The 22,833-nt window shown below is 40.1% G+C and overlaps 1 protein-coding gene across 2 annotated transcripts in view; it reads left to right on the top strand.

Moving 5' to 3' along the window:
* The window catches only part of nedd4a (NEDD4 E3 ubiquitin protein ligase a), a 126,236-nt gene that overhangs the window by 28,048 nt on the left and 75,355 nt on the right, over positions 1-22,833 (top strand). The window contains exon 5 of one of the 2 annotated variants that reach the window (XM_056478944.1): positions 1,986-2,039. In XM_056478944.1, the coding sequence (XP_056334919.1) occupies positions 1,986-2,039 (54 nt within the window). Of the gene's footprint in view, positions 1-1,985; positions 2,040-13,389; positions 15,015-22,833 lie in introns of those variants that run through there. The other variant, XM_056478943.1, reaches the window with a different exon arrangement.

Here is a 22,833-nt window from a genome sequence, read left to right on the forward strand (position 1 = left end):
TGTGTGTGTGTGTATTTATATATATATATATATATATATATATATATATATATATATATATTTTTTTTTTTTAAATATATATGTATATATATATATATATATATATGTATATATATATATATATATAAATATATATGTATATATATATATATATATATATATATATATATAAATATGTATATATATATATATATATAATATATATATATATATATATATATATATATATATATATATATAGATATATATATAAAAATATATATATAAATATATATATAAATATATATATATATATATATATATATATATATATATATATATATATATATATATATATAAATATATATATATACATATATATATATATATATATATATATATATATATATATATATATATATATATATATATATATATACATATATATGTATATATATATATATATATATATATATATATATATATATATATGTATATATATGTATATATATATATATATATATATATATATATATATATATATATATATATATATATAAATATATAAATATATATATATATATATACATACACACACACAGTTGAAGTCAGAATTATTAGCCCCCCTTTGAATTTTGTTTTCTTTTTTAAATATTTCCCAAATGATGTTTAACAGAGCAAGGACATTTTCACAGTATGTCTGATAATATTTTTTCTTCTGGAGAAAGTCTTATTTGTTTTATTTTGGCTAGAATAAAAGCAGTTTTTAATTTTTTAAAACCCATTTTGAGGTCAATATTATTAGCCCCTTTAAGCTATATTTTTTCAACAGTCTACAGAACAAACTATCGTTATACAATAACTTGCTTAATTACCCTAACCTGCCTAGTTAACCTAATTAACCTAGTTAAGCCTTTAAATGTCACTTTAAGCTGTTTAGAAGTGTCTTAAAAAATATCTAGTCAAATATTATTTACTGTCATCATGACAAAGATAAAATAAATCAGTTATTAGAGATGAGTTATTAAAACTATTATGACTATAAATGTGTTGAAAAATCTTCTCTCCATTAAACAGAAATTGGAGGAAAACTAAAGTGGGGGGGGAGGTTGGTAATAATTCAGGGGGGCTAATAATTCTGACTTCATATATATATATATATATATATATATATATATTATTTTTACTATTCTTCTTTTTATTTATTTATTTTTTTATTGTATTGTATATAATTTGTGTGTTAATGTTTGTGGTTTCCTAAAAAAATTATAAACACCAAGTTTACCTATGGGTACAAATAAGTGAACCTGAATCTGTTATATTCTCTGTGTACACTGTAAAAAATAAATCTGTAAAATTTACGGTAAAAAAACAGCAGCTGTGGTTGCCAGTATTTTACCGTTAAAAATACGGTACAAACCGTTAAAGTAATTTCTCATTTTTACAGTAATCTACCATATTTCATTAATTTATAGATGTAAAATGTCTGTATTTTGAATTACCAACCTCTACACATCTTTTGTTACACAGTTAGACATGTTAACACAGCCATATGCAGGTGGTGATGAGTAGGTTACATAATGAACCAATGCTCATCGCTAACAACTACAAGCAGAAAAGTGTATCAGTGTATAGAAGGTGCTCAGTGTGATTCACACAGCTACTAAACACCAGTATGGAAACACTCTTAAAATTAAAGTCATGAAATAAACATTGTTTATCAATATTAGATGTAACATAAATCTCTAATGTACATCACTGATGGGGAAACAACTAAAAAGATCCATAGTAATGTCAACAAAGACATAAATAGTGATGTGCCATGCAGGGAATTCTGGGAAAGTTAATTTACGGTTATTCGCCATGTATATTAAGGAAACATACTGTTAACCAGGTTATGTATTTTTACTGTAGCAATTTTACAGTTTTTTATCGTTGAAATCACGTCCATTTTTACAGTGTATAGTCTGTGTTTTGACTCATTTTATTTGTCTTTTATCCCACAGGTGCATCCCAGGAGACACCGTCTGCTGCTGGAGGTGTTTGATGAAAATCGTTTGGTATGTAGATGGTTTTGATGTCAGTCACATAAATTAGGAAAGTTTGTTCACTATTTCAACCATTCCAATGTTCAGTGGTTAGCACTGTCACTTCACAGTAAGAAGGTCACTGGTTCGAATCCTGGCTGGACCAGTTGGCATTTCTGTGTGGAGTTTGCATGTTCTCCCTGTGTTGGCGTGGGTTTCCTCCGGGTGCTCCGGTTTCCCCCACAATCCAAACACATGCGCTATAGGGGAATTGTGTTAACTAAATTGGCCGTAGTGTATGAGTGTGTATGTGGGAATGAGTGTGGATGGGTGTTTCCCAGTACTGGGTTGCAGCTGGAAGGGCATCCGATATGTAAAACATATGCTGGAATAGTTGGTGGTTCATTCCGCTGTGGTGAACTCTGATAAATAGTGGACTAAGCCAAAGGAAAATGAATGAATGAATGGATAATTATTTTATGCTACCTAAAGGGCCGATCACACCATATGTGCTTTTCAGTTCTGAAAACACGAGGTGCATCGCCTTTTTGTTGACTTTAGAAAAGAGCAGTGCACTGCACTTTTTATGTTGCTAGGCAACCATTTATTATCAGCAGTCTTGGTGCTGGTGCACATGACATCAGTCACTTTTTCCGCACAGAGTGGACTTTTTTATTAACTGCAAGCGCACAGAACACTCGGATCAAAAATAAAAGGCGCTGCAGGCGGTTAGAAGGAGAGGTGCCCGGGGCGCATAAACAGTCTGCAAAATGCTGGCTGACAGTAGAAAATCAGGTTACACTTTATACTGTCCTTATAAGTGTCCTTAACTACTACATACTTACTTCAAAATATAACTACAATGTACTTAATGTTTTAATGTATTGCAGAAGACTTCTGGTGATATTAAGTTGGGATATGGATAAGGTTAAGGAAAGCTTTGGTGGTATGTGTAGGATTAATGGTGGGTTAAAGTGTAAGGGATCTTAAACAGTGTAGTTATAAATGTATTTACAGAAAATAATTACGAATGTAATTACATGCAGGTATTTAATCAGTCTCAAGTACAATGTAAAGCATATATTTACACAATAAGTACATTGTTGTTATGAAGCGGACAGGAGACAGAGGTAAGGAAACGTTAGGGTGTTTATTAAATGACAACAAGGAGCACAAGAAGGATAGCCAGGAGGATCAGGAATGATGTTGGGGTCTTTTCCTCCGTGGCTGGGTAACAGGAATACACGAGGATGGACAGCACACACCAGATACAGCTGACAGAGGATGACACAGACTTGGAAGGACTGGAAGACAGGACGATTCGGGTGGACCAGGAAGACTAGGAGGAATACAAAGAGAACAGGTAAGTAAAGCGTTTGTTTTAGCTGAGGATGACTACGCTGAGTGGTCGCTCAGTTGTCCGCTTTCGTCGAGACGAGCCCGGACAATGAGCGACTGGAGTGCTGTGCTTTTATCTGGTGCTCGTGAATGTGATGCAGCTGTGTGCTCATTAGAAGTCAGGTGATGGTGATCTTCGTGAGTGGGGATCGTGAGAGCCTGACCAATCCGTGACAGTACCCCCCTCCCCAGGGCCCGCTCCTGAGGGCCGACACCTCCGACGCCGTGGTGGTCTCCCTCTGCCTCTAGGCGCTGGGAACTCAGGGTGGCTCTCATGAAACTCCACCATGAGACTAGGATCGAGAATATCAGCTCTGGGAACCCATGTCCTTTCTTCGGGGCCGTACCCTTCCCAGTCCACCAGGTACTCCAACTGGCCACCACGACGTCGGGAACGCAAGATCTCCTTCACTGCGTAGACGGCTCCTTCTTCTAGGAGCAGTGGAGGAGGGGGTTCCTCTTCGTGGTCAGGCTCTGTGGAGGGAAGAACAGGATCGTGATAGGGTTTCAGGAGTGATACGTGGAATGTAGGGTGAATACGGTAGTGAGAGGGTAATTGTAGTTTGTAGGTGACGGGGTTAACCTGTTCCACGATGGTGAAGGGACCAACAAATCGGGGACTTAACTTGCGAGAGGGCAGTCGCATGCGTATGTCCCGGGTGGATAGCCACACCTTTTGTCCGGGTGTGTATCTGGGTTCTTCAGACCTTCTTCTATCGGCGGTTACCTTGCTTCGACGGACTGCCCTCTGCAGATGTTGATGAGCCTCGTCCCAGACTCTCTCGCTCTCCCGGAACCAGTGATCCACTGCGGGGACATCAGATGGTTCGCCATCCCAGGGAAAGAGCGGTGGTTGGAAGCCCAGGACGCACTGGAATGGCGTGAGTCCGGTGGAGGGTTGCCGCAGTGAATTTTGGGCATATTCTGCCCAGCCCAAATACTGGCTCCAGGAGCTCTGGTGACCACTGCAGAAGGTCCTCAGGAACCGTCCCACCTCCTGAATCTTCCTCTCTGTCTGCCCGTTGGTTTGGGGATGATATCCAGAAGAGAGGCTGACGGCCACACCTAGGAGCTTGAAGAAGGCTTTCCATAGACGTGAGATGAACTGTGGACCTCTGTCCGACACAATATCTTCTGGAATACCAAATGACCTGAAGACTTGATTAAAGATATTGTCGGCTGTTTCAAAGGCTGTGGGAAGACCTTTCAGAGGGATTAGTTTGACAAACTTTGAGAATCTATCTACGATGACTAGAATACAGGTATTACCTTCTGACGAGGGGAGGTCAGTGATAAAGTCCACTCCTAGGTGTGACCAGGGACGGTTCGGAATCGGCAAGGGATGGAGCTTTCCAGCGGGTAGATGACGTGGGCTCTTGGATTGGGCACAGTCCTTACAGCCCTGAACATATTGCCTCACATCCCTTGCCATGTTTGGCCACCAGAATCGTTGGGATACTAGCGAGAGAGTATTGTTGATCCCTGGATGTCCAGTGCCTAGCGAGGTATGTAAGGAGTGGATCAGATCTACCCGGTGTTCAGGTGGTATGAACTGCCGATGAGGAGGGCATCCCGGCGGAGCAGGGGCTTCCGGAGTGGCAACGACTGGAGGAGCGTTCCAGGTGATCGGACAAATGGAGATGTGTTCGGGAAGAATCTTCGTTGGGAGTTCTTCATGATCGTGATGCTCGTGTAAACGAGAGAGAGCGTCTGCTCTTAGATTCTTGGGTCCTGGACGATAGGAAATGGAGAAATCAAAACGTGAGAAGAAAAGTGACCATCTGGCTTGACGTGGACATAGTCTCTTGGCCTCTTTGATATATTGGAGGTTTTTGTGATCTGTGATCACCTGGAACGGATGTTTGGCTCCCTCCAACCAGTGACGCCACTCCTCCAAGGCTAGCTTGATTGCTAGAAGCTCCCTGTCTCCTATGCTGTAATTCTGCTCCGCCGGGCTCAACTTCCGAGAGAAATAGGCACAGGGATGCAGTCGGGGCGGTGTATCATGATGTTGGGATAATACTGCCCCGACGCCGGTGGTGGATGCGTCCACTTCCACCACGAAAGGAAGATTTGGGTCAGGATGAGTCAGGAGTGGGGCCCTTGTGAACTCCTTCTTAAGAAGGCGGAAGGCTGCGGCTGCTTCTTTGGTCCACTCCAGTCCTTTGGGTTTACCCTTGAGGAGATTAGTGAGAGGTGATGTAATCCTGCTGTAGTCCTTGATAAACCGTCTATAAAAGTTAGCAAACCCAAGAAACCTCTGGAGCTCCTTAATGGAAGTGGGTTCTGACCAGGATAGAACAGCCTCAATTTTCTTCCCATCCATACGTATACCGGTTTGGTCAATGATGTATCCCAAGAAATGAATCGACTTCTGGTGGAATGAGCATTTCTCCGCTTTGAGGTAGAGGTGATGTTCTCTCAATGTGTGTAGGACCTCCGCAACGTGTTGGCGATGTTCGGCCTCACTCCGGGAGTAAATGAGGATGTCATCTATGTACACTATTACAAAGTGGTGAAGAAACTCCCGGAGGACTTCATGAATGAAGTTTTGGAATACGGAGGGGGCGTTGACCAGACCGTAAGGCATGACCTCATATTCATAGTGGCCAGTAGGGGTCACGAATGCTGTCTTCCATTGGTCCCCCTCACGTATTCTTATCAGATTATACGCGCTGCGGAGGTCCAATTTAGTGAAGACTTTAGCTTCTCGGAGCTGTTCCAAAGCGGCTGGTACCAGAGGAAGGGGATATCGGTATTTTACTGTACCGTTATTTAGGACCCTGTAGTCGATGCATGGACGCAGCCCTCCGTCCTTCTTGGCCACAAAGAAGAAGCTTGAGGCGGCTGGTGATTTTGAGTGACGTATGTACCCCTGACTCAGAGCCTCCCTTATGTAATCTTCCATTGCCTGATTCTCTGGAAGCGAGAGCGGGTAGATCCTACCTCTTGGCAACTGGGCATCTGGAACTAGGTCGATCGCGCAGTCCCATGGCCGATGCGGCGGTAGCTGGGAAGCTCTCTTGGGGCAGAAGACATCATGAAAGGAGCTGTACTCCTTAGGAATGTGGATAGACTGCTTCTCAGGAGGACTCTCGACCGATGTTGTAAACAAAGAAATGGGGTTCCGACCTTGAAGAGGGAGATTTGGAAAACAGGTAGGTGTACATCCAGATCCCCATTTCTTTATCTCTCCTGTGCCCCAAGAGATGATGGGATCGTGCTTCACCAGCCACGGGCGCCCTAGAATGATGTCCATATTTGCACCCTCCAGAACCAGAAATTGAATCCTCTCTTGATGTAACAACCCCACTTGAAGAAGGATGTCTTCGCATTGTCGATGGATACGGGTCGAAGATCGAGTGCACTGGGTTATCGGTTGTATCTGGTATATATGCGAGGACGCCTCAGTACGTAGGTGGAGTTGACGACAGAGGGATTGGGAGATGAAGTTCCCTGCTGACCCGGAGTCGATGAGGGCTGTGACAAGGAGAGAAATAGAGGCAGTAGTTATTTGTACGGTGGTAGTAAGTGGTTTACATTGTTCAATATTCGTACTGAATACACTCACTGAAGTCCGAATGGGACGAAGGGGACACTCCATACGGGTGTGTCCACTGACACCGCAGTATAGACACAGACCCCGGGTCAGCCTCCTCTGTCGTTCCGCTGATGTCAGTCTTCCAGACTCTATTATCATGGGTTCTGGTTCTGGAGAGGCTGTTGACTCAGGCGATTGGAGGAGTGCAGACGAGGGGGTGATGGTGTCCTGTTGATAGGAACGGAGACGATCGGAACATCGGAGAGAATGTTGGATGAATCTCTCCAGACCCATAGTATCATCTAATGTGGCCAGCTGGATTCGGAGAGTGGGTTCCAAGCCGAGCCGGTACGTGGTCAACAACGATCTCTCATTCCATCCACTTGCAGCTGCTAGAGTGCGAAACCGGAGAGCATATTCCTGTGTAGATAGAGTACCTTGCTTTAGATGATACAGCTGCTCTCCAGCGGCTACTTCCCCATCAGAACGTCCAACACCTCTTTGAAATACTCCGTGAAGGTAGTGATGGAATTCATGACCGGCCCGGCTTGGTTCCAGATCGTCTCAGCCCATTTAAGTGCAGGCCCAGAGAGTAGTGATACGATGTAGGCGATCTTTGACTTATCTGTGGGATATAGAGAAGGTTGCATTTCGAATATGAGGGAACATTGTAACAGAAAACCATTGCACTCCCCCGCTCCGCCTGAGTAGGGCGCTGGTCGGGCCATGGGACTGGAAGGAAGGGCCGAAGAAGAAACTGTGGAGGCGGAAGTGCTCGGTGCTGGTGGTGCGTTGGAAAGTGGAGCTGGTGGCTGTAGAATCCGCTTCAACTGGTCCACCAGCTCTTGAAAGTGATCGGGGGTGCTCATGTTGTCGTCGTTATTGGTCCGGGCTTCTGTTATGAAGCGGACAGGAGACAGAGGTAAGGAAACGTTAGGGTGTTTATTAAATGACAACAAGGAGCACAAGAAGGATAGCCAGGAGGATCAGGAATGATGTTGGGGTCTTTTCCTCCGTGGCTGGGTAACAGGAATACACGAGGATGGACAGCACACACCAGATACAGCTGACAGAGGATGACACAGACTTGGAAGGACTGGAAGACAGGACGATTCGGGTGGACCAGGAAGACTAGGAGGAATACAAAGAGAACAGGTAAGTAAAGCGTTTGTTTTAGCTGAGGATGACTACGCTGAGTGGTCGCTCAGTTGTCCGCTTTCGTCGAGACGAGCCCGGACAATGAGCGACTGGAGTGCTGTGCTTTTATCTGGTGCTCGTGAATGTGATGCAGCTGTGTGCTCATTAGAAGTCAGGTGATGGTGATCTTCGTGAGTGGGGATCGTGAGAGCCTGACCAATCCGTGACAATTGTAACAATTTATTAATTTCAACGAAAGTACATATTAGTTAAGGCTACTTAATATAAAGTGGGACTAAAATCATTTTTATAAACGGACCTCTCACTGCTGAAAACATGTTCTGTTAATCAGGACCTAAGACTGTGGGCCCTATCATACACCCTGCGCAATAAGGTGCAAGACGTGTTTCCACGACTTGTTGCTATTTTCAGACCAACGCAACCTTAATCTTCCTGTTTTCCGCCATTTTGTTTAAATAGCAAATGCATTTGCGCCACTTTGTGGACTCATGAGTTTTTCGGTCTAGAAAGAGGTGTGTTAAGGCGCATTGTTGGGGCGTTGCTATTTTGAGGAACTAAAATAAACTAGCAGAAAGCAGGTCTAAAGTCCAGCGATACAGCAATACGCAAATATGTTTACAAGTAAAATAGTATTAAAATATTTTAAAAATTATTAATTTCTACATAAATATAAAAACCACTGCCTCCATGCCTTCTTCACCTCGGGGGGGGGGGGGGGGGGGGGGGGTTGCTTTTTTAGTTTATTCATGACAATTTGCATTTGTATAATGTTATTATTATTAGCAGTATTATTTATTATGTGCAGATTTATATTTGTTTTATTAAAAACAACCTATAGATTTGTCCACCTGAAGGGTTTTGGAACATATGGGGCACAGCGTGTGTTTGGATGTAACTCAGTTTTTTGACCATGCACACTTCCTTATTATCATTCAGTTATTCCTTTGCTGGAAATTAGAACTGAATTTAGAAACAGTTTTGAAACAAATCTTTGCGCTTAACAAACGAAATTAAATATGTAGGCTAATGGATGTCTGTACGTACAACACAGTTTCCTTATCCACGAAAGAGAGAAAGAGAAAGTAAAGAGGCTGAACGGAGTAGGCTCGTTCTTTATCCTCACGCTGCAGATGCTCTGTTTAACTGTTTTCTCTCTAGTGAAGTGTTCAGTTTTTACACTTACAAACTCTACCATTTAAATAGCAAATGCGCCATGGCACGACGCAGCTGAGTCTTAAAGGGAATGTGAAATGAGACTCTGATTGGTTAATTCTCAAAACACACCCAGAACTCATTAAGAGAATAAGCTCAACCCTGTTAGACCATGCGCCGCGGCGCAGAGTGTGTTTTTCTGTCGTTAAAACAAGCAAAAGTGGATTCTGACACGGCCTTAATGCTTTTGCGTCCTGCGCTTTAGACTTTGTGCCTAGATCATTAAAATAGAGCTTTATGAAAATACAGAAAAAAGCGAATATTATGAAATATTATTGCCATTTAAAATAAGTGTGTTCTATCTATAAATGCATTTTTGTGTTATTCCTGTGATGCAGCATTGAATCTGCTGCTTCAGCAACATTCCTGATTATTGTTAATTTTATTACCCAGCACTTTTGGATAATCTGTGATACATTTTTATAATGATTCTTCTATAACTTGAAAGTTAAAGGTTATAAATATGCCCACATGGATTGTGCACACGCAGAAATACAGATTTTTGAGTCTAATTATGTACTTGTGTAAATATTTTATGCTTGTTCAATTTTTACATTAATTTCTGTAATTTTATTGACTAATATGAAAATGTTCATAGGTTTTATTTACATAACAGTTTGTAAAGTGATGTTTTTTGTCTTTTAGTTGAAATATATTACATAAGAGACGTGCTTTGTTTATCAAATAAGTGGATCTAATTGGATTTGCTTTGTAAACATTAATAAGTAAAAGTTAAATAGGTATTATTTTTATATTTCATATATTATATTTATATTTTTAGTTATGAGACTCCCAAAATTATTCCACATAAATCTGCCGATTTATTTTTTATTTTTACAAAATTCTCAGCAGAAATAGCAAAAAATGTCTTCAGATTCTGTCTGGCCCTAGTTTAGTTTAAGTTTTTAAAGTTTAAGCTGCGGTCCCACTAGGCTTTTCCTCCCATAGACTTCCATTCATGCACATGCGAATGCGTCAGACCGGAAACGCAAGATCATGCGTCAAGTTTCGCATGTCGCTGCGGTGCAAAGTTCAAGCTTGGTGAACTCTGACCTGCGAAATCGCATCACTTGACTGTGTGAGACCAATCGAGGATCAAAACAGGACCTCTCTGGACAGAAATTTAAAACATGGAGCAATCGCTCGCTAATGTCTAATCATCTTGTTTAATCCCGCCCCTTTTCGCAGCGCTGCACGACAGAACTTCGCACACACAAAGCCCGAGTGACCATAGCTTTAGTTCCAACCCTAATCAGACACACCTGGGAGAGCTAATCAAGCTCTTACTAGGCTTTCTAGAAACATCCATGCAGGTGTGTTGAAGCAAGTTAGAGCTAAACTCAGCAGGACACTCACCCTCCAGAACCGAGTTTGGACACCCCTGACTTATAAGAACAGTATGTATTTAAAATGTAGATCTTTTGTATGAAATAAAGGTTTAAACAGACTTTTAGGATGTGAAACTCGTTATTTGTCCAATTTGTTATTGAAGTAATGAGTGTATTGGTTAAAGATGCTGTGTATAATTTCATTAGATAGTACAGATAATATTTGCAGTTTGTTTCTTTCATTATTTCTTTGAGTTGCGAATATAATAATTAGTTTGGCTTTGTTTGTAATCATTTTCAGCTTGGTAATGAAATCCTACACCATTTAACAGTCTCGAATGTATTTACCATGTTAGTGTTGAGTTCAAGTCTATAAAATCAGCTGCTACCTGAGCCTCAGTGTGTAATGAATGAACAAGGATGCCTTTTAGCAAGTAGTCGCCATAAATATCAGCTATTGGAACTGAGATTTCCTCATGGGCGCTGTTAAATGTGAAAGTTACTGCTTTAAGACACATTAAAGCGAATGAGGTGTGACTGGTTTTAGGGGGTTCTCTCCATCACATGCTGAATAATGAAGCAGGTCAAACAAACGCTTGCATAAAGAAGCCAGTGTTCCAGCAAGAACAGTAACTCTTGATAAAGACTATAAACTGCAGTTGCCTTCCTGTGTGTGACAGATAGTTTAACCCGGCTACTGCTTGCAAGAAAAACCGGTATGTTGTTGCTAGAATGTGTTTGTTGGCATGAACCAAGCATGCATGCTATTTCTGTCAGCTGAGGAATGTGGTAGCTTACAGAAAGCATGACAAATCACTTCAGATCTTGTTTTTGCGGAGCTCTTATTTTGACAGCTCTCAATTTGGTTGTATGTGATAATTCATATGCAATTAATCTCACTGATATTTCACTTTCATGTCCAATTACGCTTGGATTTTTGTTTTTAAATGTTCAGGACTCAAGAAATCCCTTAGTTGTAAGGTTAAGGATGATTTTACTAAAACGTGGGTTGCAAGAAGCAACTTAAGGGTCAAAGTTCACCCAAACATTAAGTTCTGCAATCATTTAGTCACCCTTCACCTGTTCAAAACCTGTTTGAGATTGAACACAGAAGTAGATATTTTGAAAAATGATGTTCGCTGGCACCCATTGACTTCCATAGTATTTTTTTTCTATGTAAGGTTACAGGTTTTCAGCATTTTTCTAGATATCTTCTTTCTAGATAGCTGAGTGCCGTCATAACACGTGACCAAACAAATACACGTGGACAACCGAACAAAACAAACCCACGTGACAAAACAGACACTCCGGAAAGCGCACAAACCTGCAACCGTGACAAGAACTGTTAACGTTAGAGCTTATTGATTCTTCGGTCTCTTATAATGTAGCACCGAGACCGATAAAGTACCACATTTCGGTACCAATCCCTAGTAGTGAGGGGTTTTACAGCCTTAAATCATCTATAAGAGTTGTAAAAAAATAAATAAAGCAGAATACTTCACGGATTTCGCCTATTGCAGGTTATTTTTAGAACGTAACTCCCGTGATTAACGAGGGACCACTGTATTATTACAATACTTTATGTGATAATGAGTGAGTGATTGGTTAATGCAGCTTTAGAGATTTTGTGTATGCATCGTTGTGTATTTTATTCTCTGTCCAGTTTGGGTTATGTGTTTTATTTCATGTGATGTTTGTTGAAAGATATATTAATACGCCTGGCTTTGAGGTTCATTGTGTTCTGTTCGCTGTGGGAAGCAGTAACGATAGCAACTGCAGCACTCATTGCCATATGTTGCCAGAACAGTAAAGTGCTTAGGAAAAACACATAAGCATGGGTGACGGTTGCAATTCACTAAATGAAGTCCCTTTCCTCAGGGATTTTCCTCCATCAGGGATTCCCCTAAGATAAATGACTTGGGAGCTTTCATGCAATTGGGCCCACATCCTAAATCTTAAAAGTGCACAGAATCACTGATTCAGACTTGATGTTTATTCATGAACTACACTGTTGACCTTTTATGTGAAGCTGCTTTGACACAATCTACATCGTAAAAGCGCTATACTAATAAGGGTGAATTGAATTGAATTGAATTGAATTGAATTGAATTGAATTGGATTGAATTGAATAGAATGTTGTGATGATTTCCCATACTAGTCCTGTGCACTTTGGTAACTGGAGGTCCCCCTCCTGCAATTGCCCCTGATTGATGAGAAGGCATTTCTCTTGACAGAAGCATGCTCTTAAATGGCTGCAACAGCGGGTGTCAGATGACACGTGATGTGGCACATGTCCATATGAGAGCTGGCACAACAAGCTCAGTGTTTGTCTGGAGGTGCACTTTTAGGCACATTTCCTTCTGCTGGGTTTGAATCTGTAGATGAAGCCATCACGCATTTAAGCGGTGCATTGTTGGAGGGGTAGAAACCAGCCAAATGTTTAGTTTACGAGCTTGGCGATTTCACCCGGTGCATCTCAGATGCTGTTCAGAATGCTTAAGAATGATGCCAAACCTCGTTCCTCTTTATTTCCTGTAACTCTATCTTGGTGGGGTAAAAATATTAGCAGGGGTGCAGCTTTACAAGAAACTCTAGACATGGGACTGGAGAAGGAGGTGGCAGAGGGGAGCTTAGCTAGAACAGGGGCGAGCTGTTCCACCTCCACCCTGGCATGCACACGGATTGTTGTTTTTTGACCAGCAGCGTGGATTCAGCTGCGGGAGGGAGGAGGGAGGGCACCCGTGCTTCAATCTGTGCTTGCGAAACTACAGAAGGCACAGCTGAGGCACTCCAGAGGTCTGGCACAGAAGAGGGCTTTCTCGAGCAGTTGCCTCAGTAAATCTCCTAGCGTTTGTCTGCTATCCTTCAAAGAACTGGATCTGCAAGTGGGGCAAACGTGTAGCTATTTTTCATGTTGCGTTCGAGCTGTCATGGTTGTTAGCTTCTAGGGAGCTTCAAGAGGAATGCAGTTTGTCGCTGCTATTGCTATTTTGGCAATGTGCAACCGCTAATGGTTGCAGTGTGGGACCAGTTGCATTTTGCTTGCTAGGGTTTACCATGTCCAACGTTACGCTGGATTCCTCGCACTAGGATCGCATGGCGCGGCACCTGCGACTGCATTTCGCTTCGCGGAGAAGCAACACCGACCCACTGTCAGAGACCTGTAGCGTTAATACTGAAGAAAGGGGGCTGACGAATGCTGGACGGAGCTCCAGCGAGGGCCTGGCGCAGAGTTCCCTCCACATGAAGGTGACTCCAGGACAGCTGTCACTGGCTTTGCCACCCTTGTCACCAGAGTACGGTAGTTTACAGCGCCACTCCAGTGTGTTCATCCCCAAGGTGAACGGAAGCAGGAAAAGCACGCTGCAGATTTCTTTGCATCCCTGCAAACAGGGCACCGACGCTGAGGGTAGCAGTGCTGGAGAAGAAGGAGAGCTCGCAAACTGCGAAAGTGGAAATGGGGATGGAGGTTCTTGTAGCAGCAGCACTACGAGTGATCCCGGTTACTCGAGCAGCAACAGCATATTCGAAGCAGAAGATCGCAAGCCCATCTTTCGGAGGAAGACGAGGGCACCCTTGCGGCGCTGCTCATCCCTGGTGATTTTTCCACGGAGCCCATGCACCACGCCACCGGCGTCCCCTGTCAGTCCAGTGACGTCTCCCATGATTCCTCCACTGCCGCCATCTGCACGGAGCTCGTTCCAGACGTCTCATCAGATGCAGCTGTCTAGCGATACATCGCACACTGACACAACATCCAAAGCATCCGTCGCCACTGCAGTTAATGGTCTGCGGCTGTCCAAAACCAGTACGTCAGCAGAACACAGAGATGCCAAAACTATTGTGCATTTCAGCGTGCCGCCGGAACAACCACCAGGACCAGACCGCACGGAAAGACACTCCAGCGTTTTATTGCACTTCGCAAACCAGCGACAGCTTCCCTCAGCGAAAGAAACAAAGCTTGACTCTTCCAAACCTCTTGAGGGCCCACAAACAACCGATAACGTCCCAGAACGGCAGAAAGCAAAGCTTTACCGTAGCACCTCAGCCTGCATGCTGCCAACCGGAAGACCGTCATCAACAGAAAGAAGACACAACACTTTTCCATCCAGCAGAAATTTGGATAACTCCTCAAGAAAAGGGTCTCAGCGAGTTCTTCACAGGAGTATTTCTCTAGAGGTGCCCTGTGCGAAGGCTGAGATTTCTTGCCACGTTTCAAACGCAGCAGACAATCTCTCCAATAATTGCACTCCACACGTACACATCCATGTGTCTCATGGTACAGGTGGCAGAAAATCCAACGTCCAACAGGACAACAGCGTGAATGACAAAGCGGATCATGTTCCAACATGCACAGAGAGAAACACTACCGTAAGCCTTTCTGTTTATTTGCAAATCAATTGGTGTTGGTGTACTCTCTTAGAGATGGAAAGTTAAAGTTGCACAGTGTAAACAGAGTTTGTGAAGACATTTGTGAAGACATAATGGTCACACTGTATTTTAAGGTACAATCCTCGCTAATAACACACTATTAAGTATGACTTTTGACTTAATGAACTACTAATTTGCTGCTTATTAATAGTCAATAAGCTAGTAGTTGGGATTGGATATTGGGTAGGATTTAGGATGTAAAATAAGGTCATGCTCTATAAATACTAATAAACACCTACTATCTCAATAATAGACCGATAAAAGGCCTAGGTAATAATGGCAATTGGTACTTAACTGAGGTGTTGTGAACCTAATGTGTTTGATCTGTTTGTTAGTTGAGGGGTTTGAGCATCTTTGAAGTGAACATTTTACAAACACACACAGAAAGATTCCTCGCATGTTCTTGAATGTAAATGTGTCCTTTTGAAGATATGCAGATGCACAAAATTTCATCCCCTTTTGGATTTGGTGTTGATCATTAATACTTTGTGCAATTGGGTGTAAACATTTAGCAGTGTCCAATGACATATGTAGAATAAGCAATAGACGGCCAGGTCAAACATTTGCAGCATCGTTTAGTTCTTAAGCAAGAGGGGTAATCACAATGACCCACAAATCAATTCCATTTTCATTCATTCATTCATTTTATTTTCGGCTTAGTCCCTTTATTAATCCGGGGTCGCCACAGCGGAATGAACCGCCAACTCATCCAGCACATGTTTTACGCAGTCGATGCCCTTCCAGCCGCAACCCATCTTTGGGAAACAATTCCATTTTAGATAGATAAAATAATACTGGACTCTTTAGGTAGACACGTAATTGTTCAAGGGTCGTTATTATCTAAACAATTAAATCTTATGAATATCTATAACCCTAACAATGGCATCCCCAACTTTTATAGTAATCTCTTTTTAACCTTATCCCCTCTTTCTGAATATTATGTGATGGGAGGGGATTTCAACTTTACATTGGATCCAGAAACCCACAGACAGATACCTTAGGCTATTTTATAAAGGATGTAAACCTCGTTGAAGTATGGAGGCAGCTACACTCTAAAGATATCCAATCTTCTTGGGTAGGATTTGGGATGTAGAATAAGGTCATGCTCTATAAATACTAATAAACACCTACTATCTTAATAATAGACTGATAAAAAGCCTAGATAATAATGGCAATTGGTACTTAACTGATGTGTTATGAACCTAATGTGTTTGATCTGTTTGTTAGTTGAGGGGTTTGAGTATCTGTGAAGTGAATATTTTACAAACACACACAGGATCCAGACATTGGATCCAGAAACCCACAGACAGATTGGAAAAACCCTAGGCTATTCTATAAAGGATGTAAACCTTGTTGAAGTATGGAGGCAGCTACACCCTAAAGATATCCAATCTTCTTGCTTCTCTAAAACACACCAGTTTTACGCTAGAATTAATTATTTTCTTATTTCTGCTACACATATGCCATATATTGTTGAGTGTTCATATACGATTCTATAGTAATTTTAGACCATGGCCCTATATCACTTACTTATATTGATCCTAAATTACTGGGAAGTCCTAGAAAATGGAGATTTCATCCCAAACGGCTCTTAGTTGACCAATTTAATAAACATATTGTACAACAGATAGACATGTGTTATGATATTAAGACAAAACAAACCTCAAGTATCAGAAGGGAAGCTTTTAAAATTTCATTAGAAGTGTTATCATAAGTGTCACAAGTAGTAAATAAAAAAGGTATGAGAAAGAATTGACAGATCTAGACTCTAAGATTAAACTTCTAGAAACATTTAGCAGTGTTTATTTGATATTAACAAATCATTAAGACTTTTCACTTAATAACCTCCTAATTAGCTGCTTATAATAGTTATTAAGGTACTAGTCAGGTTTAGGTGTTGAGTAGAGGATCAATGAATAAGATCATACTTTATAAGTATTAATTAAAAGCCAATATTTTAATAATAGGCAGAAAATAAGCCAATAGCTAATAAAGTAGTTTGAATTGGCCTTTAAACTAAAGTGTTACCCAAATATGTACTAATACTGTAGTAAATTTAGCATTTAGCATTGTTTATTTGCTTTATTCTAATTAGGTAACTAATCTGATTGGGTTCCATTAGTTCATTTTAGTTTATGTATTTGCTAACATGAATTAAGACTGAACAAAACATGTACATCATTTATTTTTAATCATAGTTCAACATTTACTAATGCATTATTAAAATCCAAAGTTGTGCTTGTTGAGATTAGTCAATGCACTGTGAGTTAACATGAACTAACAACGAAGAGCTTGATTTACATGAACTAACCTTAACACATGAGTCTCACTAATTTAACTGAACAATTCTCGATATTAACAAACCATTAAGTAAGACTTTTAGCTAAATAAACATTATTATTAACTATTTTAAGGCCAAATAAATTATTTTTTTTTTATATGAACAAACCATTAATTAAGACATTTAGCTCAATAAACTCCTAATTAGTTGCTTATTAATAGTTAGTAAGGTAGTAGTTGGGTTTAGGTATTGGGTAGATGATCAGTGATGTAGAATAAGATCATACTTTATAAGTATTAATTAAAAGCCAATATTTTAATAATAGGCAGAAAATAAGCCAATATCTAATAAAGCAGTTTGAATTGGCCTTTACACTAAAGTGTTACCCAAATATGTACTAATACTGCAGTACATTTAGCATTTAGCAGTGTTTATTTGCTTTATTCTTATTAGGTAACTAATCTGATTGGGTTCCATTAGTTAACTTTAGTTTATGTATATGCTAACATGAATTAAGACTGAACAAAACATGTACATCATTTATTTTTCATCATAGTTCAACATTTACTAATGCATTATTAAAATCCAAAGTTGTGCTTGTTGAGATTAGTCAATGCACTGTGAGTTAACATGAACTAACAACGAAGAGCTTGATTTACATGAACTAACCTTAACACATGAGTCTCACTAATTTAAATGAACAATTCTCGATATTAACAAACAATTAATTAAGACTTTTAGCTAAATAAACATTATTATTAATGGTTTTAAGGCCAAATAAATAAATAAAAATATATTAACAAACAATTAATTAAGACTTTTAGCTAAATAAACATGATTATTAATCGTTTTAAGGCCAAACTGTTAAATTAATTAAATTTTTTATATTAACAAACCATTAATTAAGACATTTAGGTCAATAAACTCCTAATTAGTTGCTTATTAATAGTTAGTAAGGTAGTAGTTGGCTTTAGGTATTGGGTAGAGGATCAGTGATGTAGAATAAGATCATACTTTACTAATTAACCCTTCTGCGCTGTTCAAATTTACTACCATTTTGTTACAGTATTTGTCATAAATTAAATTGAAAGACCTCAGTCTTGATCAAAACTACTAAATGTTTTTAAAAATTACAGGATATTAACTCTTTAATTGCCAAGTTCACAAAAGATGTTACTGATTTGGTTAAAACACACACACACACACACACACACGCACGCACACAACACACACACACACACACACACCACACACACACACACACACACACACACACACACACACACACACAAACTCCTGTATTATTTAAAATAAAAGTAATTGTGGACTGAATTTTTTTTTAACCTTTTATCACAGTCCTGCATTGTTAGATTTTCATTTATTTCTCCATAATTTACTGTTGGTGGGCTTTTTTGCCCCATTGACTTTCATTATACCTGCATTTGATGGGGCATAAATACACGGTCTTAGTTTTTGTTTACTCTGTGTAGTTCTGAGAGTTGAGATACATATTTTGATTTTCTCAGGCGCATTAAGGTAAGTGCGTGAAGGTCACCTTTCACCTCTTCCCAACAGGGAAAACAATCAAAGATGCATGGTTATATGGTGTTATGGTTTTGTAATAAAAAATGTGGTTATAATGGAAGTCAATGGGGCAAAAACAGCCACCAACTGTAAATTAGAGAGAAAAAAAAGCAAATGAATCAAAAACAATGCATCAAAGGCAATGTTGTTTCACATGTGCAAGTCCACAATTACTTATTATATTGACAATACGTCATTTTGTGTAGTTTTTTTTCCCACCAAATCAGTGACATCATTTATGAATTTGGCAATTAATGAGTTAAAATCTTGCAGTTTTCTAAACAATTTAGTAGTTTTGATCAGGACTGAGTTTAATAAACAAATTTATGCCAAAACAAATATTGAAAAATAATATTTATCTGATGCATTTTTACCATAGACTGTAAAAGAAATGGACGTAGTATCCGTGACGTCACCCGTAGGTTTCTGAAGAACCCAAAAGAAGCTACCAGTAGGCGTGGCCAACCGTCGCCATTTTGTTCGCGCGTCATCGCACCGACCGGGGGATACCAAACAAGGGCAAAGAGGTGGAGAGTGAGCGGAGCTACAGATGCCTGCTAGCATTTTGCTTAGACAGGGTTTTCTTTGGGAGAAACGCTTAATACTTCATTACCTGCGACTCGTTTGTGTTCTGAACACATGTGTTTGATTGTGTACTATTGCAATAAAGTGTTTAGACTTTTAAAAACACTGTAGTAATACACTGAGCCACTAAATATCGTTCTTATGACGTTTTTCTAAAGGAGGAAAACACAAATTACTTCCAAACACTTCAGATGTAGTGTGTGTTAGTAAATGCAAGACTATTGATGAAATCCAGCCATAACACTGTATGATAACACTTCAGATGACTGTTCTAGAGCCTACAGCTAATCAATCTGTCAGATTCTGGAGGGCATTACAGGTCTAAAGAACAATATAAATGATCTTAAATAAAACAAATACATTTATAGAGATGGTGTACAAGTATATAATTTCACTCACCTGGGAAATGGAGGCCACACGAATGGTTTGTGAGCACAATTAAATGCACACAGCATCCCATATCATCTGATAATTGTAAGAAATAATTCCAAAAGGCAGCTGACTGTGTAAAGCCACATAAAACAACACAAAAATACGATGAATATGCCGAGATCAGTGGCTAATCTGCCGGAATCAGCTGAGGTGAAGTGACGGCAACCAGCGAAACCTAGCTGTCACTCAAGTGGCCACGCCCTTAATTATGCAAACTTAATATAACCTAATATAAAGGAAATGGATGAGTTTAAAAAAAAAAATCACCCTCCTCACAGTTGTCGTGGCGGGTAATATTAGCTGAACCGAAATCGTTTTTTGGCTGTAAACACCTTTTTTTCCAGCTGTAGAGTTGGTCATTTTAACAGTGGGGTTAATTAAAATTTGCTTAATATAATTGCAGTTTCAGCTACTTCCGTATTTGCTTCATGAGGGAGAGCAGGAGGTTGCTGCTTGATTTTAACAGCAGTTTAATTCAGTGGATGTTTTCATCCCGAACATAACAAAAGAGTGGTACATTTGCCCAGAGTGTATTTGTCAAAGCATTTTCTCAAAATATGTGTCAAAATAAGATTTGCCACCAAAAATCATTCAGCTAGCTGAAACACAGAAAAAGTTATGGACAAATTAGGACTCAAAATCACCCCAGAGTGGATGAAAACATTCCCAACAGCACATAAGGGTTAAAAGCCAATATTTTAATAATATAGGAAATAAGCCAGCAGCTAATAGTTTGAATTGACACTTAAACTAAAGTGTTAGCAAAATAGGTATAAATACTGTATTACTGCATCCAAAATGATAAAAAGCCTTGGAGTAACGATTGATGACCAACTAAACGTCTCTGAGCACATTTCTAGAACTGCTCGATCTTGCAGATTTGCACTCTATAACATCAGAAAGGTCCGACCCTTCCTATCTGAACATGCAGCTCAACTCATTGTTCAAGCTCTTGTTCTCTCCAAACTGGATTATTGCAACTCTCTACTAGCCGGGCTTCCAGCTAACTCTATCAAACCTCTTCAGCTGCTTCAGAACGCAGCAGCACGAGTGGTCTTTGCTGAACCCAAAAGAGCACATGTCACTCCGCTACTCACCCGTTTGCACTGGCTGCCAGTTGTTGCTCGCATCAAATTCAAAGCTCTGATGTTTGCTTACAAAGCGACCTCTGGCTTTGCTCCTTCATATCTGCTCTCACTTCTGCAGATTTATGTGCCCTCCAGAAACTTGCGTTCTGTGAATGAACGTCGCCTCGTTGTTCCATCCCTAAGAGGGAAGAAATCACTTTCCCGAACTCTCACATTCAATCTGCCCAGTTGGTGGAATGAACTCCCTAACTACATCAGAACAGCAGAGTCACTTGCTGTCTTCAAGAAACGACTAAAAACTCAACTATTTAGTCTCCACTTTCCTTCCTAATCTGTAACTGCCTCTCTGGCTATACCACTAACTGTACTCTCTCTCTCAAAAAAAAAAACACATTTCTAATGCTTTGCTTAAACTTTACACACCTGAAACTTGTCTATAGCACTTGTTCACTGCTGCTCTTATAGTTGTGTAAATTGCTTCCTTGTGCTCATTTGTAAGTCGCTTTGGATAAAAGCGTCTGCTAAATGACTAAATGTAAATGCATTATTCATTGTTTGTACATGTAAATACACACACTAAAAGGAACATTATTCTGTTGTATTAAGTGCCATCAGTGGGCTTTAAAGTTGCATGTGTGCATAGCTCATTCTAGAGACTTTTTCAGTCTTTATTGATTTGTTCACACTCTAAGTGATCACTGCATGTATTTACTTTTGAGATAATTATAGACAGTGGGCCCTACGCCTCCCCCCAGCCCCAGGGCTATAAATACACAGCCTCAGAAAATATTCAGCTTGACTCCAGTGAGTCTGGCCGAGCACCACGCTGGCGAGCCCTCAGGATCCAACATGAGACACAGGGCTGCACATGGCGCTCTGTCAGCTGTTGGGTCAAAGGTCAGCTGATATGGGTGAGGATGAGTGTGGGGGCTGATTCATTCTCGACGCATCCGCAAGTTTGCACGCAGTGAATATGACGTCATCACAGTGTTAGCGGAAGTTTGCTTTGGGTGCAAAATAGGCATGGGTTATATGGATTTTAAACTTCTATCATGATTTTACATGGCTGTTTGGAAACTTTGCTTCTGATTGGTCAGTTGTGGCATTTGAAAGGCATGTTATTTCCAGTTAACAACCACTAAATAACACCTTGACTATCAATGAAAACAATAAAAATTCATATACTTATATCCATATTCATATGTAGTTGCTTGTGTCACACTACAGTTGTTTTTGACTGTTTGGCGCAGTCTTGTGAATGAATAATACGTAGGTTAGTATATGCTCCATTCAGCCGGTTTAGTTTCTGTCAGCTTTGCTTTGTCTTTTGATTGTTTTGCATCATCTTATGACTGAATAATACATAGGTTAGTGTGTACTCCATTCAGCTGGCTTCATTACTGTCAGTTTTGCGTTTTTTCGACTGTCTGTTCGGCGCCATCTTGTTTCTGAATAATGCACAGGTTAGTGTATACTCCATCGTTTCGGTTATGTTTGCGTTTAATTAAATAACTAATAAACTAATACGACTCAGATCAATGTTTTGAGTCTAATTTTTATGTCTTGTGGCAAGTATCTTTAGAAATCCAAAACGGCCACTTTATTAGGTACACCTTACTAGTACCGGGTTGGACCCCCTTTTTCCTTCAGAACTGCACTAATCCTTCGTGGCATAGATTCAACAAGCTACTGGAAATATTCCTCAGAGATTTTGCTCCATATTGACATGATAGCATCACGCAGTTGCTGCAGATTTGTCGGCTGCACATCGGCTGCACATCTCCCATTC

This window comes from Danio aesculapii, chromosome 18, assembly GCF_903798145.1.
Source record: "Danio aesculapii chromosome 18, fDanAes4.1, whole genome shotgun sequence".
Taxonomy (NCBI): domain Eukaryota; kingdom Metazoa; phylum Chordata; class Actinopteri; order Cypriniformes; family Danionidae; genus Danio; species Danio aesculapii.